The sequence below is a fragment of the Pteropus medius genome, unplaced genomic scaffold (assembly GCF_902729225.1).
Source record: "Pteropus medius unplaced genomic scaffold, Ma_sr-lr_union100, whole genome shotgun sequence".
Taxonomy (NCBI): Eukaryota; Metazoa; Chordata; class Mammalia; order Chiroptera; family Pteropodidae; genus Pteropus; species Pteropus medius.
Window position 1 is genome coordinate 4,015,363 of NW_024356336.1, and position 17,305 is coordinate 4,032,667.

Below are 17,305 nucleotides of genomic sequence, written 5' to 3' on the forward strand. Positions count from 1 at the left end.
TAAGCAGGTACCAAGCTAGAAAAAAATTCATCCACTCAGCAATAGTGGCCCTTTCAAATTATCGGGGTGAAGGGTGGAGGCAGGGTGAGGGGGAAGGGAGCTGAGTAGCGGGAGGCGGGCCTGGTGGGGCATGCTTTTGCCGATTCAAGAAGTGCCACCTAAGGTTCAATTGTTGGAAATACAGGAGTGCAGGAGACCCGGGCCAGGGTGGGCACGGAGGCTCGGGCCTTGGCATCGCCCACGTCATCTGTGCAGTGGACAGACAGGCACTGCAAGTGGCTGCCGGGCTGGGCTGCCGAGGCCTTGTTCGCAGGGAGGTCATGGGCTGCGGAGAAAGAAGGAAGAGAGGATGTTAGCAGCGTGCTCTCAGCTCTGTGGGAGGCCCTAATGGGGGGCGCAGTGGGAGAAGAATGAGAAGAGAGGCAGTGCCTTTGGCCCCCTTTTCTTGCCTATCTGTATCTAAGGAGATCTAGAGATGTCTAGTTCGAATCCCCCTGCTGTTGCCTCTGGTTTGGCTGTGAGACCTCAGCCAAGGGAAGGTCCCTTTCTGGGTCACAGTTGTCCACTCTTAGGAAATAGGAGAGTTAGGGATAAACTCAGGGCTTTCCCTTCTCTGATGAACCAGAGTTTCCAAAAGGTTCACTGGACCTGAACTAAGTTGGGAAGACTTCTTGAAGGAGGAGCATCTAAAATGGGCCTTGAAGGATGTGTAAGAGTTCGCCAGACGTGGTGAAAAGGTGGTGGGGAAAATCACCCTTGTCTAGAACACAGCCCATTCTCTGGTCATCCTCCCGGAAGACATTTGTTAAATGCCTACTGAAAACCTCCTTAAACAGTGTCAAACTGCTCAGAGCAGTAAAGACTAAAAGTCAGGACCCCTCAATCAAATCAGTGCCCTTTGCCCATCCCCAACTGCTGCATGAAGGGACTTTAGGTGATAGAATGAGACAATCTATTCCTCACCTACACCCTCAATGAAAATCCCCTCAATTTCCTTTTCACTCATACAGCACCAGAAACACCACAGATCATAGGGATATCTGACTCAGACACACTTGAAGGGGAAGGACATTTGACAACCATCCACACCTTAGTATAAATTAGATTCAAAAAAAAAAAACAAAACAAAACCAAGAACTGGGAGTTCTGAGGCAGGGAAGTAATGGAACAATCATTTTGGAAGACTATTAATTTGCTACTGCCAAGTGACCAATGGTTCTGTTCTGAGACCTACTGTATGTCGATGAATATTCTCATTATTCCCCTTTTATAGAGCCCGACTCTCAGAGAGGAGAGATGACCTGCCCAAGGTCACACAGCCAGGACGGGGCAGAGGTGGGTTTGAAGATGGGCTGATGGTGAATTTCTGAGTCAGCAGAAGTGAGAAAAGCTGGAATTGGGGGTGGGAGCCCAGATCAGGCCAAGGGAGCACACCCAGATACTGAACTCCATAACCGACCCGCCCTCCTCAGCACACGGCTGCAGGCCCAGCCAGGGCCCTGTGCCAAGCAGGAGTTATACCCTGCCCATCCTGACCCCTGGGATTAAGAAGGAGGCCCCCGCAGGAGCTGAGCCACTGTCTACAGAGAAAATCTTTCCAGAGAGACGGGCCCAGGCAGCCAAGGCCAGGCTGTGACTAACTAGGTTTGGGAGCCCCACCCTGGAGCCCCAGAGACACCCAGCTGTGGGACCTGCCTGCTGGGAGGAGCTGGGGCTAGGACGGAAGATCCTCTCCTTTGCTCCTTCCCTCATTCATTCAAGTACTAAGACTTTACTGAGTCCCTACCATGTGCCAGGTGTAGTGCTANGGTGGGGAAGGGGGCGTTTCTTGTCGATTCAAGTTAGGGCGGCCACGAAGGTTCCGAATCTGTTGGAAATATCAGAGTGCAGGGACCGCCAGGTGGGCACGGAGGCTCGGGCCTTGGCATCGCCCACGTCATCTGTGCAGTGGACAGACAGGCACTGCAAGTGGCTGCCGGGCTGGGCTGCCGAGGCCTTGTTCGCAGGGAGGTCATGGGCTGCGGAGAAAGAAGGAAGAGAGGATGTTAGCAGCGTGCTCTCAGCTCTGTGGGAGGCCCTAATGGGGGGCGCAGTGGGAGAAGAATGAGAAGAGAGGCAGTGCCTTTGGCCCCCTTTTCTTGCCTATCTGTATCTAAGGAGATCTAGAGATGTCTAGTTCGAATCCCTCTGCTGTTGCCTCTGGTTTGGCTGTGAGACCTCAGCCAAGGGAAGGTCCCTTTCTGGGTCACAGTTGTCCACTCTTAGGAAATAGGAGAGTTAGGGATAAACTCAGGGCTTTCCCTTCTCTGATGAACCAGAGTTTCCAAAAGGTTCACTGGACCTGAACTAAGTTGGGAAGACTTCTTGAAGGAGGAGCATCTAAAATGGGCCTTGAACGATGTGTAAGAGTTCGCCAGACGTGGTGAAAAGGTGGCGGGGAAAGTCACCCTTGTCTAGAACACAGCCCATTCTCTGGTCATTCTCCCGGAAGACATTTGTTAAATGCCTACTGAAAACCTCCTTAAACAGTGTCAAACTGCTCAGAGCAGTAAAGACTAAAAGTCCGGACCCCTCAATCAAATCAGTGCCCTTTGCCCATCCCCAACTGCTGCATGAAGGGACTTTAGGTGATAGAATGAGACAATCTATTCCTCACCTACACCCTCAATGAAAATCCCCTCAATTTCCTTTTCACTCATACAGCACCAGAAACACCACAGATCATAGGGATATCTGACTCAGACACACTTGAAGGGGAAGGACATTTGACAACCATCCACACCTTAGTATAAATTAGATTCAAAAAAAAAAAACAAAACAAAACCAAGAACTGGGAGTTCTGAGGCAGGGAAGTAATGGAACAATCATTTTGGAAGACTATTAATTTGCTACTGCCAAGTGACCAATGGTTCTGTTCTGAGACCTACTGTATGTCGATGAATATTCTCATTATTCCCCTTTTATAGAGCCCGACTCTCAGAGAGGAGAGATGACCTGCCCAAGGTCACACAGCCAGGACGGGGCAGAGGTGGGTTTGAAGATGGGCTGATGGTGAATTTCTGAGTCAGCAGAAGTGAGAAAAGCTGGAATTGGGGGTGGGAGCCCAGATCAGGCCAAGGGAGCACACCCAGATACTGAACTCCATAACCGACCCGCCCTCCTCAGCACACGGCTGCAGGCCCAGCCAGGGCCCTGTGCCAAGCAGGAGTTATACCCTGCCCATCCTGACCCCTGGGATTAAGAAGGAGGCCCCCGCAGGAGCTGAGCCACTGTCTACAGAGAAAATCTTTCCAGAGAGACGGGCCCAGGCAGCCAAGGCCAGGCTGTGACTAACTAGGTTTGGGAGCCCCACCCTGGAGCCCCAGAGACACCCAGCTGTGGGACCTGCCTGCTGGGAGGAGCTGGGGCTAGGACGGAAGATCCTCTCCTTTGCTCCTTCCCTCATTCATTCAAGTACTAAGACTTTACTGAGTCCCTACCATGTGCCAGGTGTGGTGCTAGCCCTTCTGAGGAAACAAGGCAAACAGTGTCTTCATCCCCTTCCTGGAGCCGATGGTGAGGCCAGGAGACAGCGACGTAGCACAGTCATTTTGGAGTTACAGACTGCGGCTTGAATCCACTGTGTGGCCGGGGATCTGCCACTTTCCCTCTCTGAGCCTCAGTTCCTCATTGGTCAAGTGGGGGTGATGTCTCGCTTGGGGCCTGGTCATGGCTTGGCATACGGAGAGATCCCCAGACAGGGCTACTGAGACTGTCATTAGTATCTGGGGAGGTCAGGAGGTGAAGCCCCCGAGCCTCGTTCCACTCCTTGGGAACGGCCAGAAGGTCATGTTCCTACCCATAAAAATTGGAGTCTTTACCTAATTTCACAAGAGAAGCTGAGGTCATGAGCCTGAGGTTTCAAAGCTGGTTGGCAGTAGCGGAGCTGGGATGCTGCTAACGCCATACCCAAGCTTCTTGGGGAGAAGGTACCCCAGAAGCTAGCGGCATCAGACTCAGGGTTCTCTAGCACACAGCAAGCCCTAGATTCTAGCAGTGCTGACACAGAGCCCCTACACTGCTGCTCTTGAACCCATGCTTGCCTCGCTCCCAGTGACACGCCACTGCTTAGTACCCCCAACAGGAATTTCATGCTTAACATCGCAAGATCTGGTTGCGGAGAGGGGTGCATCTGCCAGAGAGAGAAATTCTGAAAGAGGTTCCTGACTTCACTTTACACATATTATCTCCAGGAGCCAACACAGCAACGCGGGTGCCCATTTTACAGATTAGAAACAAAGGCCCCTAGCCAATGTTTGCACAGCTAAAGAACTATAAGATCCAGGCCCGAGCTCCTGCCACCTGGCTCCCTTCCTCTATGACTGCAGCACCAGGAGGATGAAGAAGCATCAGCATTTCCTGAACTACAAGGAGTCTTGGGAACTCTTCTGGGAGCTGGGTTTGCTGAGTGATGGAAGTTACAGACAACTCATAAGCGTGCTGTGCGCTGACACCAAAGACAGCTGCTCTTCTTACATAGGGTGGATTTAATGAGCTCACAGCTGAACAGTTCCATGTATTATCTAATTCCATTCCCCAGCAAGCCCAGCAGCCGAGTGATCCTTCTCTTCACTTTATACAGGGCCCCTGGGGCTCAGAGAGGGTTAGGGGCTTCCCGACATCACAGAGCACGGGCTCAGGATTCCCCAGCCTCTTCTTGGGACAAGCAAGAGTCTGGTATCCACGGGGAATATTTTAAAGAGAGAATATGATTCTTCAGTTCTTGACAACCCAAGCATGACCAAACTCATCCTCCCATCAGATTCATTCCAGCTGGGGGGACCCAGCACGCCCTAAGACTGGGGCTCCCCGGGGCTGCCAAGTGGCTGCCAAGTGGCTGCCAATAAATCAGTCCTGCGGAAGCCGCCTCAAGTCAAGGCCTGTCTCAGCTCTGGGGCGGCAGGCACTCTGGCCCCCACGCCAGGACCCAGAGATAAAACTGCCCCCTCGCCTAGCTCCCAGGGTTGGGGGAGATCCTGGAGTCACTCAGCGCAGGTGCTGGAAGACACCTGGGAAACTGATGGGTGTTGTCATGTTTTCCACTTGTTAGCTGTCAGCCTTGCCATCAGCCTTCCCATTCTGCATGAGGGCGGGGAAGGCTTGGTTGGTTTCATGCAACACCCTGCACACAGCAGGCGCTCAGCTGGGGCCTGTGCACTGACTCTAAAGTGACCCTCATCTCTATATGACAGATGGGAAGACTGAGGCCCCAAGGGGCAGAAAACTGCTTAAGGGTCACCAGGGGCCAAGTCATCAGCTTTGGGAGCAGCCCTCTCCTTTTAGCCGAGGATTCCTAGCAGCAGGTCAGTCTGAGGTGGACTCCCGGATCCCCCAAAGCTAGGCAGCTGGCCCCCATCTGCAGGGTCTCAGTTTCCTCACCTGTAACCTGGGGGTGGTGATTCCTGACGGGCCCGTTCAAAGCATCTTGGGGAGACCATACAAGAGAAAGAGCTCATGACACCCTACACGTGGGTAGGGGGGAATGTATCAGTCCCAAAGGAAGGCAGGGGTATCATCAACTCAAAATGTATTACCCCAAGTGTGCCTCCCCCATGCAGGCAGCCAGGAGCCAATCTGAGAGGCTTCTGGTTCACGAGACCGGATGACGTGTGTACCCAGCAAGGAAGAGCTGTGATGCGGTTTTTAAGGACATCTGCCTATTGGCCAGAGGGACCACCTCAGGTGCCACGCAGGGGGCAGGGCCTGGAGCTGGGATGCTCTGCTCTTCCTCTCCTCATAGGCCCTTGTGCATTTTCTTCACGCGCACAAGTCCTTGCTGATTCATCCCACACCCCCTCCCTGGACACCACAGCACTTTATCGGTCATTTTTACCACCAACTTTGCAACACAATGTGGAGGTACCCGGGCCTCCTGCTCACCCCGCTGGGATCAGGAGGCCCGGGTCGGATTTTGTCTTCTGAGCTTCTCCATCCGCTACGGGGACAGTGAATTCCATGAAAGGGAGGAGAGAACCTTGAGCCGGTGCCAAAAATAGCAAGCATGTGAATAACAATCGTAATTTCATTTCTTTTACAGGTCCAACCATGATAGCGCCTACCATTTGTAGGGCACAGGACTTCGCTCACATCACCTGGGCTCTCAGAACTTCAGTGCAAGAAAATGGGAGAAATAAGAGGACTGGCCGTCATGGAGGCAGTTAGGAGGATTAAGTGAAATGATCCGTGTAAAGTGCTTAGCACGCTGCCTAGGACAGAGCGACTCCCGCTGATGCTAGGGATCCAGGACTGCCCTGTGTTGTTATTGACCAGCCTGCAGGCAAGAGTGGGGATCCACAGGGCTGGTTCAGTGGCCCTTTTACTGGCCATGACTAGGGTGAAGGAAGAAGGGAAAAGCCATGGATTTGTTTACCTGAAGACATGTCATCGTTAATTTCCTTTTTTAGAGATACCACCCACAAGGAGGGGGCCAAGTTTTCTTTCTTTTTTAAAGTCAGAAGAAAAAAAAAAAATGGCCTCGTTACCACCTTACTCAGCATTCCATATTCCTGGGACCGGGTTCCAATTCCGTGAGCCACCTGCTCAGGTGTGGTGAGCTCGGTGCGGGCAGCTGCCACACCCCACAGCTGAAGTGTTGCCCCTGTGGCACTCCCAGCCACCATTCTGTCCTTGAAAGGGGACTTCCGCCTGGCCTCCTCCTGTCCCCTGCCCCCTCCCCGCCACCAGAGGGAAGGGAAGAGGTAGTGAGAGTCTAGGGTGGGCTCCAGCTAGTGCCCAGATCAAGGTCTCCCTGGAGTGCTAACCCAGAGTAGGGTGTGGCCTGGGCAAGGTGTTAACCTGGGCTGTAAAATGGGAACCTACTTCACAAGCTACTAGGAGAATTAAGTAAGATAATGAAGGTGAAGATTTTAACACGTGACGAGCCCTCAGGAAAGGTTAGCTGCTCTTAGGATTATTATATTTACTATTTTTTAACCACCCAAGGCTTTGGAAGTACCAAAGTTAGTACTGCCATGTGCAGCTCTCTGTGGCATGAGACAGCTTCTTCATCTCCTTGGATGCCAGGGCCCTGCCCCACCCCCTGCCCTCTGAGGCTGGGGGGGGCGGGGGTGGGGGGGCCTGGGGTACAATCCCAGGCAGAGCAGGGGAATTAGAATTCTGTGTGTATTTTTAACTCCCAACTTATGTAAGGAGCAGTGTGGGCCCCAGAACACAATAGCGAATGACTCTCACCCCACTCACCCTCTCCAGATTCCGACAAAGGGAAATGTATTTTGGTTTTTCCTTTATTTGGACCTGGCTGGGGAAGTGGGGGGTGAAAGGAAGAGATGCTAGTGTCTGTGACAGCTGCCACTCAGCTGGGGGGAGGGGGGTGCTGAGCCACTGGGTCCAGAAGCAGAGGTAGGCCTGGGAGCCATAAGGCTGGGCCACGTTCTCTTAGCAGCTCTGTCCTGCAGCCCAGGAATCCCTTAGGTCCCCTAGACACATCCATGTCCCCCAGACTCTCATAGCTCCTGTTCCCCATCTCCAAGGAAGTCTGAGCACTGTACCCAAACTAGCTCTGGGCATCAAAGGTCACTCATCACTCTTCCCCATGCCCCAGAGTCCAAACACCAGGAAGGGAAGAGGCTGCCTCCAAAATCCACCCACTTCTCTCCTGTCCCATTGTCCCCACCCTGGTCCAGGTCCCCACTGTCTCCTGCCAGCAACAGTGGCCTTGCTACTCTCTCCACTTCCATGCTGGCCCCCAAGCCCATTTTCCGCTGTGAGCCAGGTGAGCTTCTTGAAGCACCATCCTCTCCTGCGTAAACATCCCATGGCTTCTCAATGTCTCCACGATAAAGTCCCTGGCTTTGCATGACACGGCCTGCTTCCCTCCTAGGCCTCCAACCTCCTCTCTCAGTGCCCCAGCTGTGCCGTGCCTCATGGAAGCCTTGATCCTTCCCACCTCCACACCTCTGCTTCTGATGTTTCTTCTGCATAAGACGCCCTCCCCTCTTCACCCCTGCTGACTCCTACCATCCTACCTGACTGTCAGCCCTCTGTCGGTGTTTCTCCAACACCCCAGCAGGGACCCCTCTCCCTGCTCGCAGATGGCACCCCTGCCCCCAGCCACCACAGTGGTAATGAGATCACCAGCTACTGCCTAGCTGGCTGTAGGAAAGCACTGATACATCTCACCCTGGCAGAGGAGAGGCCTAAGCTCAGGGCTCCTTGGCTACAGGCAGTCAAAGATGGAAAATATCATGGGGGCACTTTGCAGTCAGATGACCAAAGTCTGTATGTCTGTCCCTACCACTTTTCCCAGCAGGTTGACCTTGGGACAGTCACTTTCCCTCCCTGAGCCTTAGCTTCATTCACCACAAAATGAGATAAGGATAGCACCCGGCCCCTTGCCAAGTCAGCTCAGGTTCTATCATGCCTGGTGATGGACACCAGTTATCAGAGCAAGAGTAGATAGAGCATCTTGCCCAGTGGCAAAATCACAAGGCTTTTTAATATAGCACTGAGGCGCATCTCCAAGAACCCACAGCTGGGGATGTGGGGGACCCCACCCCAGCTAAATTGGTCCCTATACTCACTTGAATCCTTCTGCAGAGCCCACAACCCCATAGAAGACCCCCACCCTAGCTGCCTGTCCATGTCTGATCCCTGGACCATTTCCCTTCCTCTGGGGGTGTAGGTGGGGTCCAGGCACTCACTGACTCTGAGCTCAGGGGTAAGAACAGAAAACTCTAAGCCAGATGTCAGCTGGCACAAATAGGGTCTACACAGCCACTAATCAAGAGGGAAAATGGCAAACCCAAAGCCCCACTCCCCTCCTCCTCCATATTCAGCAGCTTTGGAGGAGCCCCAATTCTGTATCCAGAAGCCTAGATTCAAATCCTACCTCTGTCTGAATCTCAGCCTCAGCCTTCACCAGCTCCATGACCTTGGCCAAGCTCAACTTGCTGAGCCTCGGTTTTCCCATCCGTAGAAAGGGTTAACGATCCCTCCTAGAAAGGAACCTGGCTAGGAGACCCTGAAGCAGACAGGCCCATGTGGCTCCCAGCTGTCTCTGGTGCCTAGCACACAGCAGACACCTGATAAAAACTTGTTACCTATTTTAATGAGTGACAGACTCACGTTTTCATTCCAGTTCTTTACCTACTAGCTGTGTGATCTTGGGCAAATCACTCCCCCTCTCTCGGCCTACTTGGTACCCTCTAAAATGACTGGTTGTGGGTGGATGTACAACCCCTCTGGCTCTGTCCCTTTGGGGCAATCAGATTTTACATTCAATGTAGGTGGGAGGTTGGGGTCCTCCCAAAGTGAGGGACACTAAGAGGCCTTAACCTAAGCCCCAGGAACCAATACCAAATCCCAAGGATCAAGGACCAAGGGCTGGCAGCCTGAGTGACAACCTACCTGGGCATCTCATAGGACCAGGGGACAGGCCACTCCTCCACCCAGCCTTCTGCCTACATCTCCCACCCCTTCTCTGCCTTCCCATCAACTTCTAGCAGTGATGTCACTGTGACAACCAAGAAATGGAAAGAGGAAGCTGACCACATCTCTACACCTGTCTTCTCCGGATTTGTCACAGCGAACACTGACAAATGTTCACTGTGGGCTCCCTACAGGCCAAACCTCATTTGATTTCATCGGATCACCCCAATACCCAGAAAGAGAAGGCCCAACATTCCAGCCCATTTTACAGAACAGTAAACTGAGCTTCGAGGGGAAGATGTCACTGGTACACGGTCACGCAGCTGACCAGTAGCAGAGCCAGAGTCACTCCAAAGTCTGTCTGATGCCAAAGCATATGATTTCATGAAAGTCTCACGAAAAAGTAAAACGTCAGGAGCCAAAGTAGCAGGTCCTACTTCTCCCCATTCTCTTTCCATCTCTCTTGTCACCACCCCCTATCCTTTTGCAATCAACCTCTCTCTTGCTCTCTCTCTTTCAGTCTCTCTGTATCTCTTGTCCTCCCCGTCCTCTTCCCTTTCTTTCTCTGAGATCAATACCCTCACTTCTGAGAAAGGGCCTTGAAGCCCACCAATAAAATGAGACTGACCTGGGTGATACAGCAGCCGAGAATAAAACCCAGGCCTGGTCAATGCTTTCTCCACGATGCTGCCTGAGAGTTTCCGCATCAGCCCCATCTGACAAACGATGCAGGGGACACAGCATGCATGGGGGATCCCGAGGGGCAGGGAAGGCCCCCAGCAACAATCAGGAGGGCCCCTGTGAGATCCCCCTTCTCAGGCCCCATCAGGGTGAAGAAGGGAACTTATGCTGGCCACTGGGCCAGCTCAGTCTGTGAGAGTCTCCGCCGGGCCCCTGAAAGCCCTCGGAAATTAATTGGAGTTGACTTGGCTGAGGGCAGCTGTCATTTAGATTGAGAACTGGCTGAGGACTCCACTGAGGCAAAGCAGCAAGGGCATCCTTGGAATCAGGCTTGAGAGAGCAGGGGGCGGGACCGGGAAGGCTGTAGGGGCTGAATTCTGGGCTCTTCCCCAGCCCTGAAGGAGGAGGCAGGCAGGGCAGTGTATGATGACCAGAGTCCACAGGGCGGACGGGGCAGGCCCCTCACCCTGGCCTGAGCACCTCCGATTGGGCTCCATCTCCTGGTGCCTCCAGCCAAGTGGCGTGGCCAGTGACCTGTGACAGATACAGCCCTGCACACCCCCAGGCCACTCCCAGCATGAATGCTGCCAAGAAATGACAGGCTGGAGAGGCTTCGGGCTGACCTTCGGCCTGCACCTTCCTTCTGCTAACGTCCACAGTGGTACAGCAAGGATGCTTATGCAGGGAGAGCACTGCACAGCAAGTTTGGAGCACCAGGTTTCAGCCTCAGCTCTAAGGACATTACCATTTTTGAACCTCAGTTTTCTCATCCATGAAATGGGAATGGAGACAGTATAATTCTCATAGGGCCATTGGGATAATGTAAGTAAAGCGCTTACCACACTGCCAGGCACCAAGGATGCCTCAAGAAATAGTAACTACTATTAGTATTACTAGCATGATTCTTACATTTGAGATTCTCTGTTGCTAGCATAGCCTCTCCCACTCTGTTTTCCTGCCTTCTCACCCGTAATTCATCCCCATGGCATTGGACCCAATGCTGGTGACCCTGGGCAGGATATGTCGCTCTCTGAGCCTCAGCATCTTTACCTGTACACCAGAGACAACCTACCACCAGGGCCAACATCCCGCTGAGCTCCCAGCACTCTGCCTGGCATGCAGTAAGCCACGCAACAATTATTTTCATAAAATAAGACAAATATACACGTCCATTTCTGTAGCATTAGAACCTCACTGCCTTCAGCCCAATGAAGGAAAGACTAGATTCAGTGACAAGTCTAAATTTTAAAAAATAAGTTTTCAAAGTGCCTATGCTCTTGGGGGCACCTGCCCTGCTCACCCATCCACGAGTCTGCACGAGCTTTGTGATCATCTCATGTCAACAGACTGCAAGTGGCTGCTTGCTGTGTCATCAAGGAAGGACTTTGCATAGGGGTCAGTCACCGGATAGTCACGTACTTCAAAGCCAGAGGCTTGGGTTCAAATCCCAACCCTGTTACTGCCAGGCTGCATGACCCTGGATCAGCTACTTTGACTCTGAGTCTCCATTTCGTCACCTAAAACAATGAGTTTGGTTATTCTTTCCTTGCAAAGAGGGGGGATGAAATGCCTGGTACACAAGGGACACCCAGTATCCTGTAACCATAATCATTTCCCCAAATCTGGGCCTGGGAGAGCCTCCAAGGAGTCTTCGGGATGGTTGTCAGTGGGCTAAAACATCATACCCAAATGTGTGTCCTTGCGTGTGTGTTGGGTGCTGGGCTGAGAGAGGTGACCCCAACACAGATAGAGAGATATCATGGGCCCCAAGCGACAGGAGGGTATCCAGGAAGTCTTTGCAGAGGAGAAGACATGCTAGGGGAGTTTAAGGATGAACATAAAGCTTTGCAGTGAGAGAAGCGAGAGGGGCGTCCCAAATCTCGGTGTGACTGTTTCGGAAGAACAAGAGACCAGCCCAGGGACCATGATTTGGCGCCTGAGGGGGCACAGAGGAAGAGGAGGTTGCAAAGCTCAAATGGAGTTAGTCATGGAGTACTAGAGGTCCCAGGAAGGAGTTTGGCTTTGTTCCTGAAAGCAAAGGGGAGCCAAGGAAGGCTTTTGAGCAGAAGAGGTACCTCGAGAATCTGTCAAAATTAATAAGAGGCTTGCACCTTATCCATTCCAGTCTGGACGCAGGAAACACACTCCGGCATTGAGGACAAGGTCCCTTGTGCTCTCCAACTCTAAGCAAGTGGGAGGATCGAAGACTCAACCCCATGGGAACGGTACTCTGAGCACTGGTCTAACTGGGATGGCCGTTCTTCCCCAGCAGCTTCTGAGTCAGGTGCCTATAACTCACGTCCCCAAGAAACCTAGCTTGGGTCCTAATCCCAGCCCCGTGAGCGGTGGCCCCTACAAGGAACTCTACCTCTCTGTGCCGCCGCATCCCTGCCTTCCCACCCCTGCACAACAGATGTGACCATCGGGCCCATTTACATCAATGAATCCTCTCTGAGGCTACAGGTGGGGAAACTGAGGCACAAAGAGGAACAAAGATGTGTCTCAGGTCATCCAACCAGTAAGCAGAAAGGTTGAGGGCAAGTCACTTGATCTCTCTGTATCTCAGTTTCCCTATATGTGAAATAAGACCATACACCCGCTGGGCAGGGCTGCCGAGAGAATGACATATGATAGTATTAACAATAACAGACAATAATTAGAATGAACACCTATCATGTGTTCATTCTTTTAAACTACTAATTCCTCACCATAACCCTGGAAGAAAGCTTCTATTTTCTTAGTATCATTTCGCAGATGAAGGACCTGCCATAGTCAAGAAACTACTGCTTAAGGGTCAAATCTAGCCCATCGCCTGTTTTTATAAATAAAGTTTTATTGGAAAACAGTCATGTTCATATGTTTACATTTGGTCTATGACTGCTTTCATGCTACAATGGAAGAGTTGGGTAGTTGTGACAGCGACTGTATAATACAACAAATCTAAAATATGTACTATACAGTCCTCTACAAAGTTTGCCTAAACCTGAGGCTTAAGTTTACAGACGTCACTTGTCTAAGTTCACACAAGTAGGAAGGAGCAGCCAGGAACCCAGTACGCATATACTCCCTAAAAATGTGTTTACATGTAAACAACACTGCGGATCTGTGAAGACTCGCACTATGACCCCGAGGGAATCAGAAGCATCCTCTCTGTTCACTGTGGCCCTAGTCTTCCCTCCCCAGCTACAGCAGAAAGCTCCTGCCTTCCCACTTAAAAATCAACAAAACAGTGCTTGGGGGGTGGGGAGTTGTTGTTAAAAAAAAAAAAAATCATTCCAGAATGTGTCCACAAATGCAACAAAAGAGGAGACAGGACAGAATGAGTCTGCCACATCAGGCCAGAGATGGATGTCCCCTAGGGCTCATTCCTGAGCAGCTTCACTCTGCCTTGACTCAGGGAAGGAAAGAGTGTTGGGCAAAGTGGATGGTGACGGGCAAGGTAAGCAGAGCCTGAGTGGACAGAGCATCCACCCCGGAGCTCCCCTGGGGTCTTCTCACTGGCTTATCTCGTTTATCCCCTCAATAGCCCTTTGAGGGCCAAGGTCACACAGCTACAAAGTAGAGAGCTAGGACTCAAACCCAGGTCTGTATGAGTCCAGAGCCTGCATCTTCTCAACCACCCCATGGCATTTGCCTCGCCTGGAGAAGAGAGATGGGTGGGGCAGTAGAAGTTAGTCTGAGCTTGGAACAAGCTGTTGGTCACTCCCATCAAAACAGGGAACAAAGCCCCGGGGTTGCCTGGTGGTTGGCACACCCACTCCCAGCTCCCACGGGTTCTAGTAGGTCCAGCCTTGGCTTTTGGGGGAGAAGTGTGCCTGCCACAAACAACCACCAATTTGCTTTCCCTCCAGGCTGGGCTTTCCTTCCCTCCTCCAAGAAGCTAAGGCTCAGCTCTGCCAGAGCTAGTTGTGTGACTTAAGGTGCATTACTTGCCCTCTCTTGGCTGCCATCCTCTTTGTAAGTGGCAAGAGTCCCAGCTGCCAGGCCTGTGACTCTGACCTAAAGAGGTTACCCAAATAGGTGCTCCCCACCCCACATCATGCTGTGGACTGATGGAAATGTTGGCAAATCTGTACCTTGGGGGTAAGAAAGGGGATTGACTCCTCCCTAAGTGCTCCCACTGGGCCTGCAACACCCAGAGTGCTCTCTGGGGTTGACCTGGCAAGGTAGGGTGTGGGCTCTGAGCGGAAGGCGGGGGCTACCACGTTCCTTCCAGGTAGGGAGTGTACGAAGAGGCGGGCACATGGGTAGGGGGTAGGTGACTAAGTTGACCCTGGCCTCACCTTCTGTCAAATTTTCCCCAAGACACGACACATTTTTGCAACACCCACACCCCACCTCTTAGAAGGATTTTCCAGATTTGGCCTATGTCTCAGGTATAGAGAAGCAGGATTAAGACCCAGTGCCTCTCCTCCCATGGCAGAGATCACAGAGACCTGCCTTCGCAGTGGTCTTCTGAGGAAGGCAGAACTGGGCCCTAGGAAGACTGGGCTGGCTAGTGCTGTAAATTGGGGAAACTGAGGCCAGAGAAGGGTTAGTCAGGGGGCAGGAGTATCACCAGATCAGAGGATGTGGGCCTTGCTGCCCACGCCAGCACTCAGCCATCTCCTCATTCAGAAGGTGGGACAATGGAGTTTGCAGGACACTGTCACCAAGCGATAGCAACACTACTCCTGCCGACTCTCACCTCTCACCTCTCACCTCTCACCTCTACCTGGACCAGTACTGTCACATCTTCCTTCAGCCAACCGACTCTTCCATATCCTCCTTCCTCTCCAAGCCCCTCAGTATCATATTATAACTCCTGGTGCTAACCCCAGTTTCTCATAATCATCCTTCTCTCTGCCACGGCCTCTAAAAAAAATGAGTTCCATAAAATCAGCGGTCTTATCTCTCGTATTTACCACTGTGACCTGGCACCCAACACATAGTAGGCCCTCAACCAATAAATGCATCAATTCCTGGGGACAGGAACAAACCCTAAAGAATCACAAAAGTAAGAAAGGCCACATCGCCTGCGCCTCCAGACTCACCTGACAAGGAGCTTTTCAAGGCTTCCCAGGTGCCAATGAACAAGACTTCATTAGGAGGTTTGTTCACTGTCCCTCCCCAAAAATTTACTGAGAGGAACCACACCCTCTCACAGACTATCCAAAAATGGAGGAATCACAATCACTTACTCTCCAGAACCCAACTCAAACAACAGACTTTGTTCAAAGTTTCGAGGTTCAAATTCCCTCACTTTATTTTAGATCATGCCCGTGTGTGAAGAAGCCACAAGCTGCAGGTTTCTTTAATAGAGAGAAAAACTCAGGGGTCAGCTAACGAATGTCAGCCATTTCTTCCTGCCCGAGGATGATGACCTAGGGAGGCCCCTTGCCCAGCCAACACCCCCATCCAACCCATTGTTCCTGCCAAGTGACCTTGAGCCTGGACCCACTGGGAGAAAATCTGAGATGAGTTTTAAGTTGACGCCAGACATAGCAATCAGTTAAATAATCCACTCTCTTTTTTCTTCTTTCCCAGGGAGGGGAACAGCATCCCAGACATCATTCTAAATATTTCATACATACCACTGCATCAGGTCCTCCTGCTAACCTTAGGAGGAAGGGGCTGTAATTCCTACTTTTTTTTTTTTTTTTTTTTTGCTATTGCATTTTTGGTTGGCTGGTTGTTTGCCCACATTTTATTCCTTTTTAAAAGATACAGAAACAGATTCAGAGAGGTAGGATGACTTGCCCAATACCACACAGCTAGGGAGCCACTGAGGCAGGATGAAGACAAGCCAGTTTCCAAAAGTTCCACATCAGAAGTAGAAGCGGGGAGAGGGACGAGGAAGAAGGGAGAGAGAAAGAGGAAAGGAAAGATTAAAATACGATTCTCACTCTGTCGAAGGCTGTCACCTGCCTCCCCTCTCAGCCTATCCACTTTGCACCTGGAAACACCTGTCTGTTTCCTGGGGTGCCACAGGGTGAGGAGAAGTTGGCATACACGTCATCTAAGGGGGGCATCTGACCCAGGCCAGGCCTTGCCCGCTGCAGGGTCTGAGCCCTGGGGAACCAGGCCCACAGGGAGGGGAGCAGTGCAAGGGAGAAAAGCATTTACCTGCCCCTGCAGAGCTCACCCACCTGAGCAGAGGTGGTTTCCAGCTGCCTGGGGGCAGCAGTGTGTCTGTTGCTAAGCAACAGGCTTTCACCCAACGACCCACCCAGAATTCATGGCATGCTTGGGATATAACAAGTTGATGATCTTGGGGGCACAATAAGCTTAGGGGCTTTGTGACTCTAGAACTGGGCTGTCCAATATTGCAGCCACTAGTCACATACAGATTTTCAGATTTAAATTTAAAATTAAATAAAATTTAAAAATCAATTCCTCATTCACAACTAACCACATTTCAAGTGTTTAACAACCGTCTGTGGCTAATGGTTACCGTACTGGACAGTGCAGATACAGAATATCATCACAGAAAATTCTATTACACAGCACTGGCCAAGAATCATAACCTACAAAGTCTTTCCCAGTCTGCCACGACTACTAGTTTTCTTACAAAAGGCAAGCGCATTATTTTTCAAATAAGAAGTTTCCATAGATTGAGGTAAATTTGGGGCTGGAGGAGTCACAAGGATCATCTTTTTTAGGATTATCAGCCACCTGGGACTCCCACCAAAACATATGCCCTCTTGAGCCCATGGCAGACATTGCTCATCGAAGGCAGCACTCAGCCTCAGAGTCTTTCTCAACACAATGCTCCAGGCAGCCAGAACTAATCAATCCAGATTAGCACTTGACATTGAATCTGTAAATCTGACCTAGCCCAGTCACAGAGAAAAGAACCTGAGGCCCAGTGAAATAAAAGTGACTTGCCTGAGGTCAGACAACAGGGCCAGGGCAGGCCGGGATTAAAATTCACATCTCCCGCCTCCTAGTCTCCCACCCCATCTCCCGCATGAAAGCTCTGAAGAGTCACAGTTCACAGTCCTCCAAAAAGAGACCTGGAAATGCAGTGACTGAAGAAGAACAACAATAATAATAACAATAATAGCAAGGATGCCAATGTATTGATCATCTGCTATGTGGCTGGCCCGAAGCCTCGCTTTTCACCAGTACCTTACCTGTAATGTGCACATCATTATTCCCATTTTCCAGATAATGAGTAAAAGATTGGAAGACCCAACGGGACCCAGCCAAGGTCACA

The 17,305-nt window shown here is 51.4% G+C and overlaps 1 protein-coding gene across 1 annotated transcript in view; it reads right to left on the reverse strand.

Annotated features, from left to right (window-relative positions):
- Positions 1-1,814: 1,814 nt before the first annotated feature.
- Positions 1,815-17,305, reverse strand: part of MN1 (MN1 proto-oncogene, transcriptional regulator) — a 44,821-nt gene continuing 29,330 nt past the window's right edge. Inside the window, exon 2 of the mRNA XM_039861816.1 lies at positions 1,815-2,018. Coding sequence (XP_039717750.1) covers positions 1,837-2,018 — 182 coding nt within the window. The 3' untranslated portion in view covers positions 1,815-1,836. The remainder of the gene's footprint in view (positions 2,019-17,305) is intronic.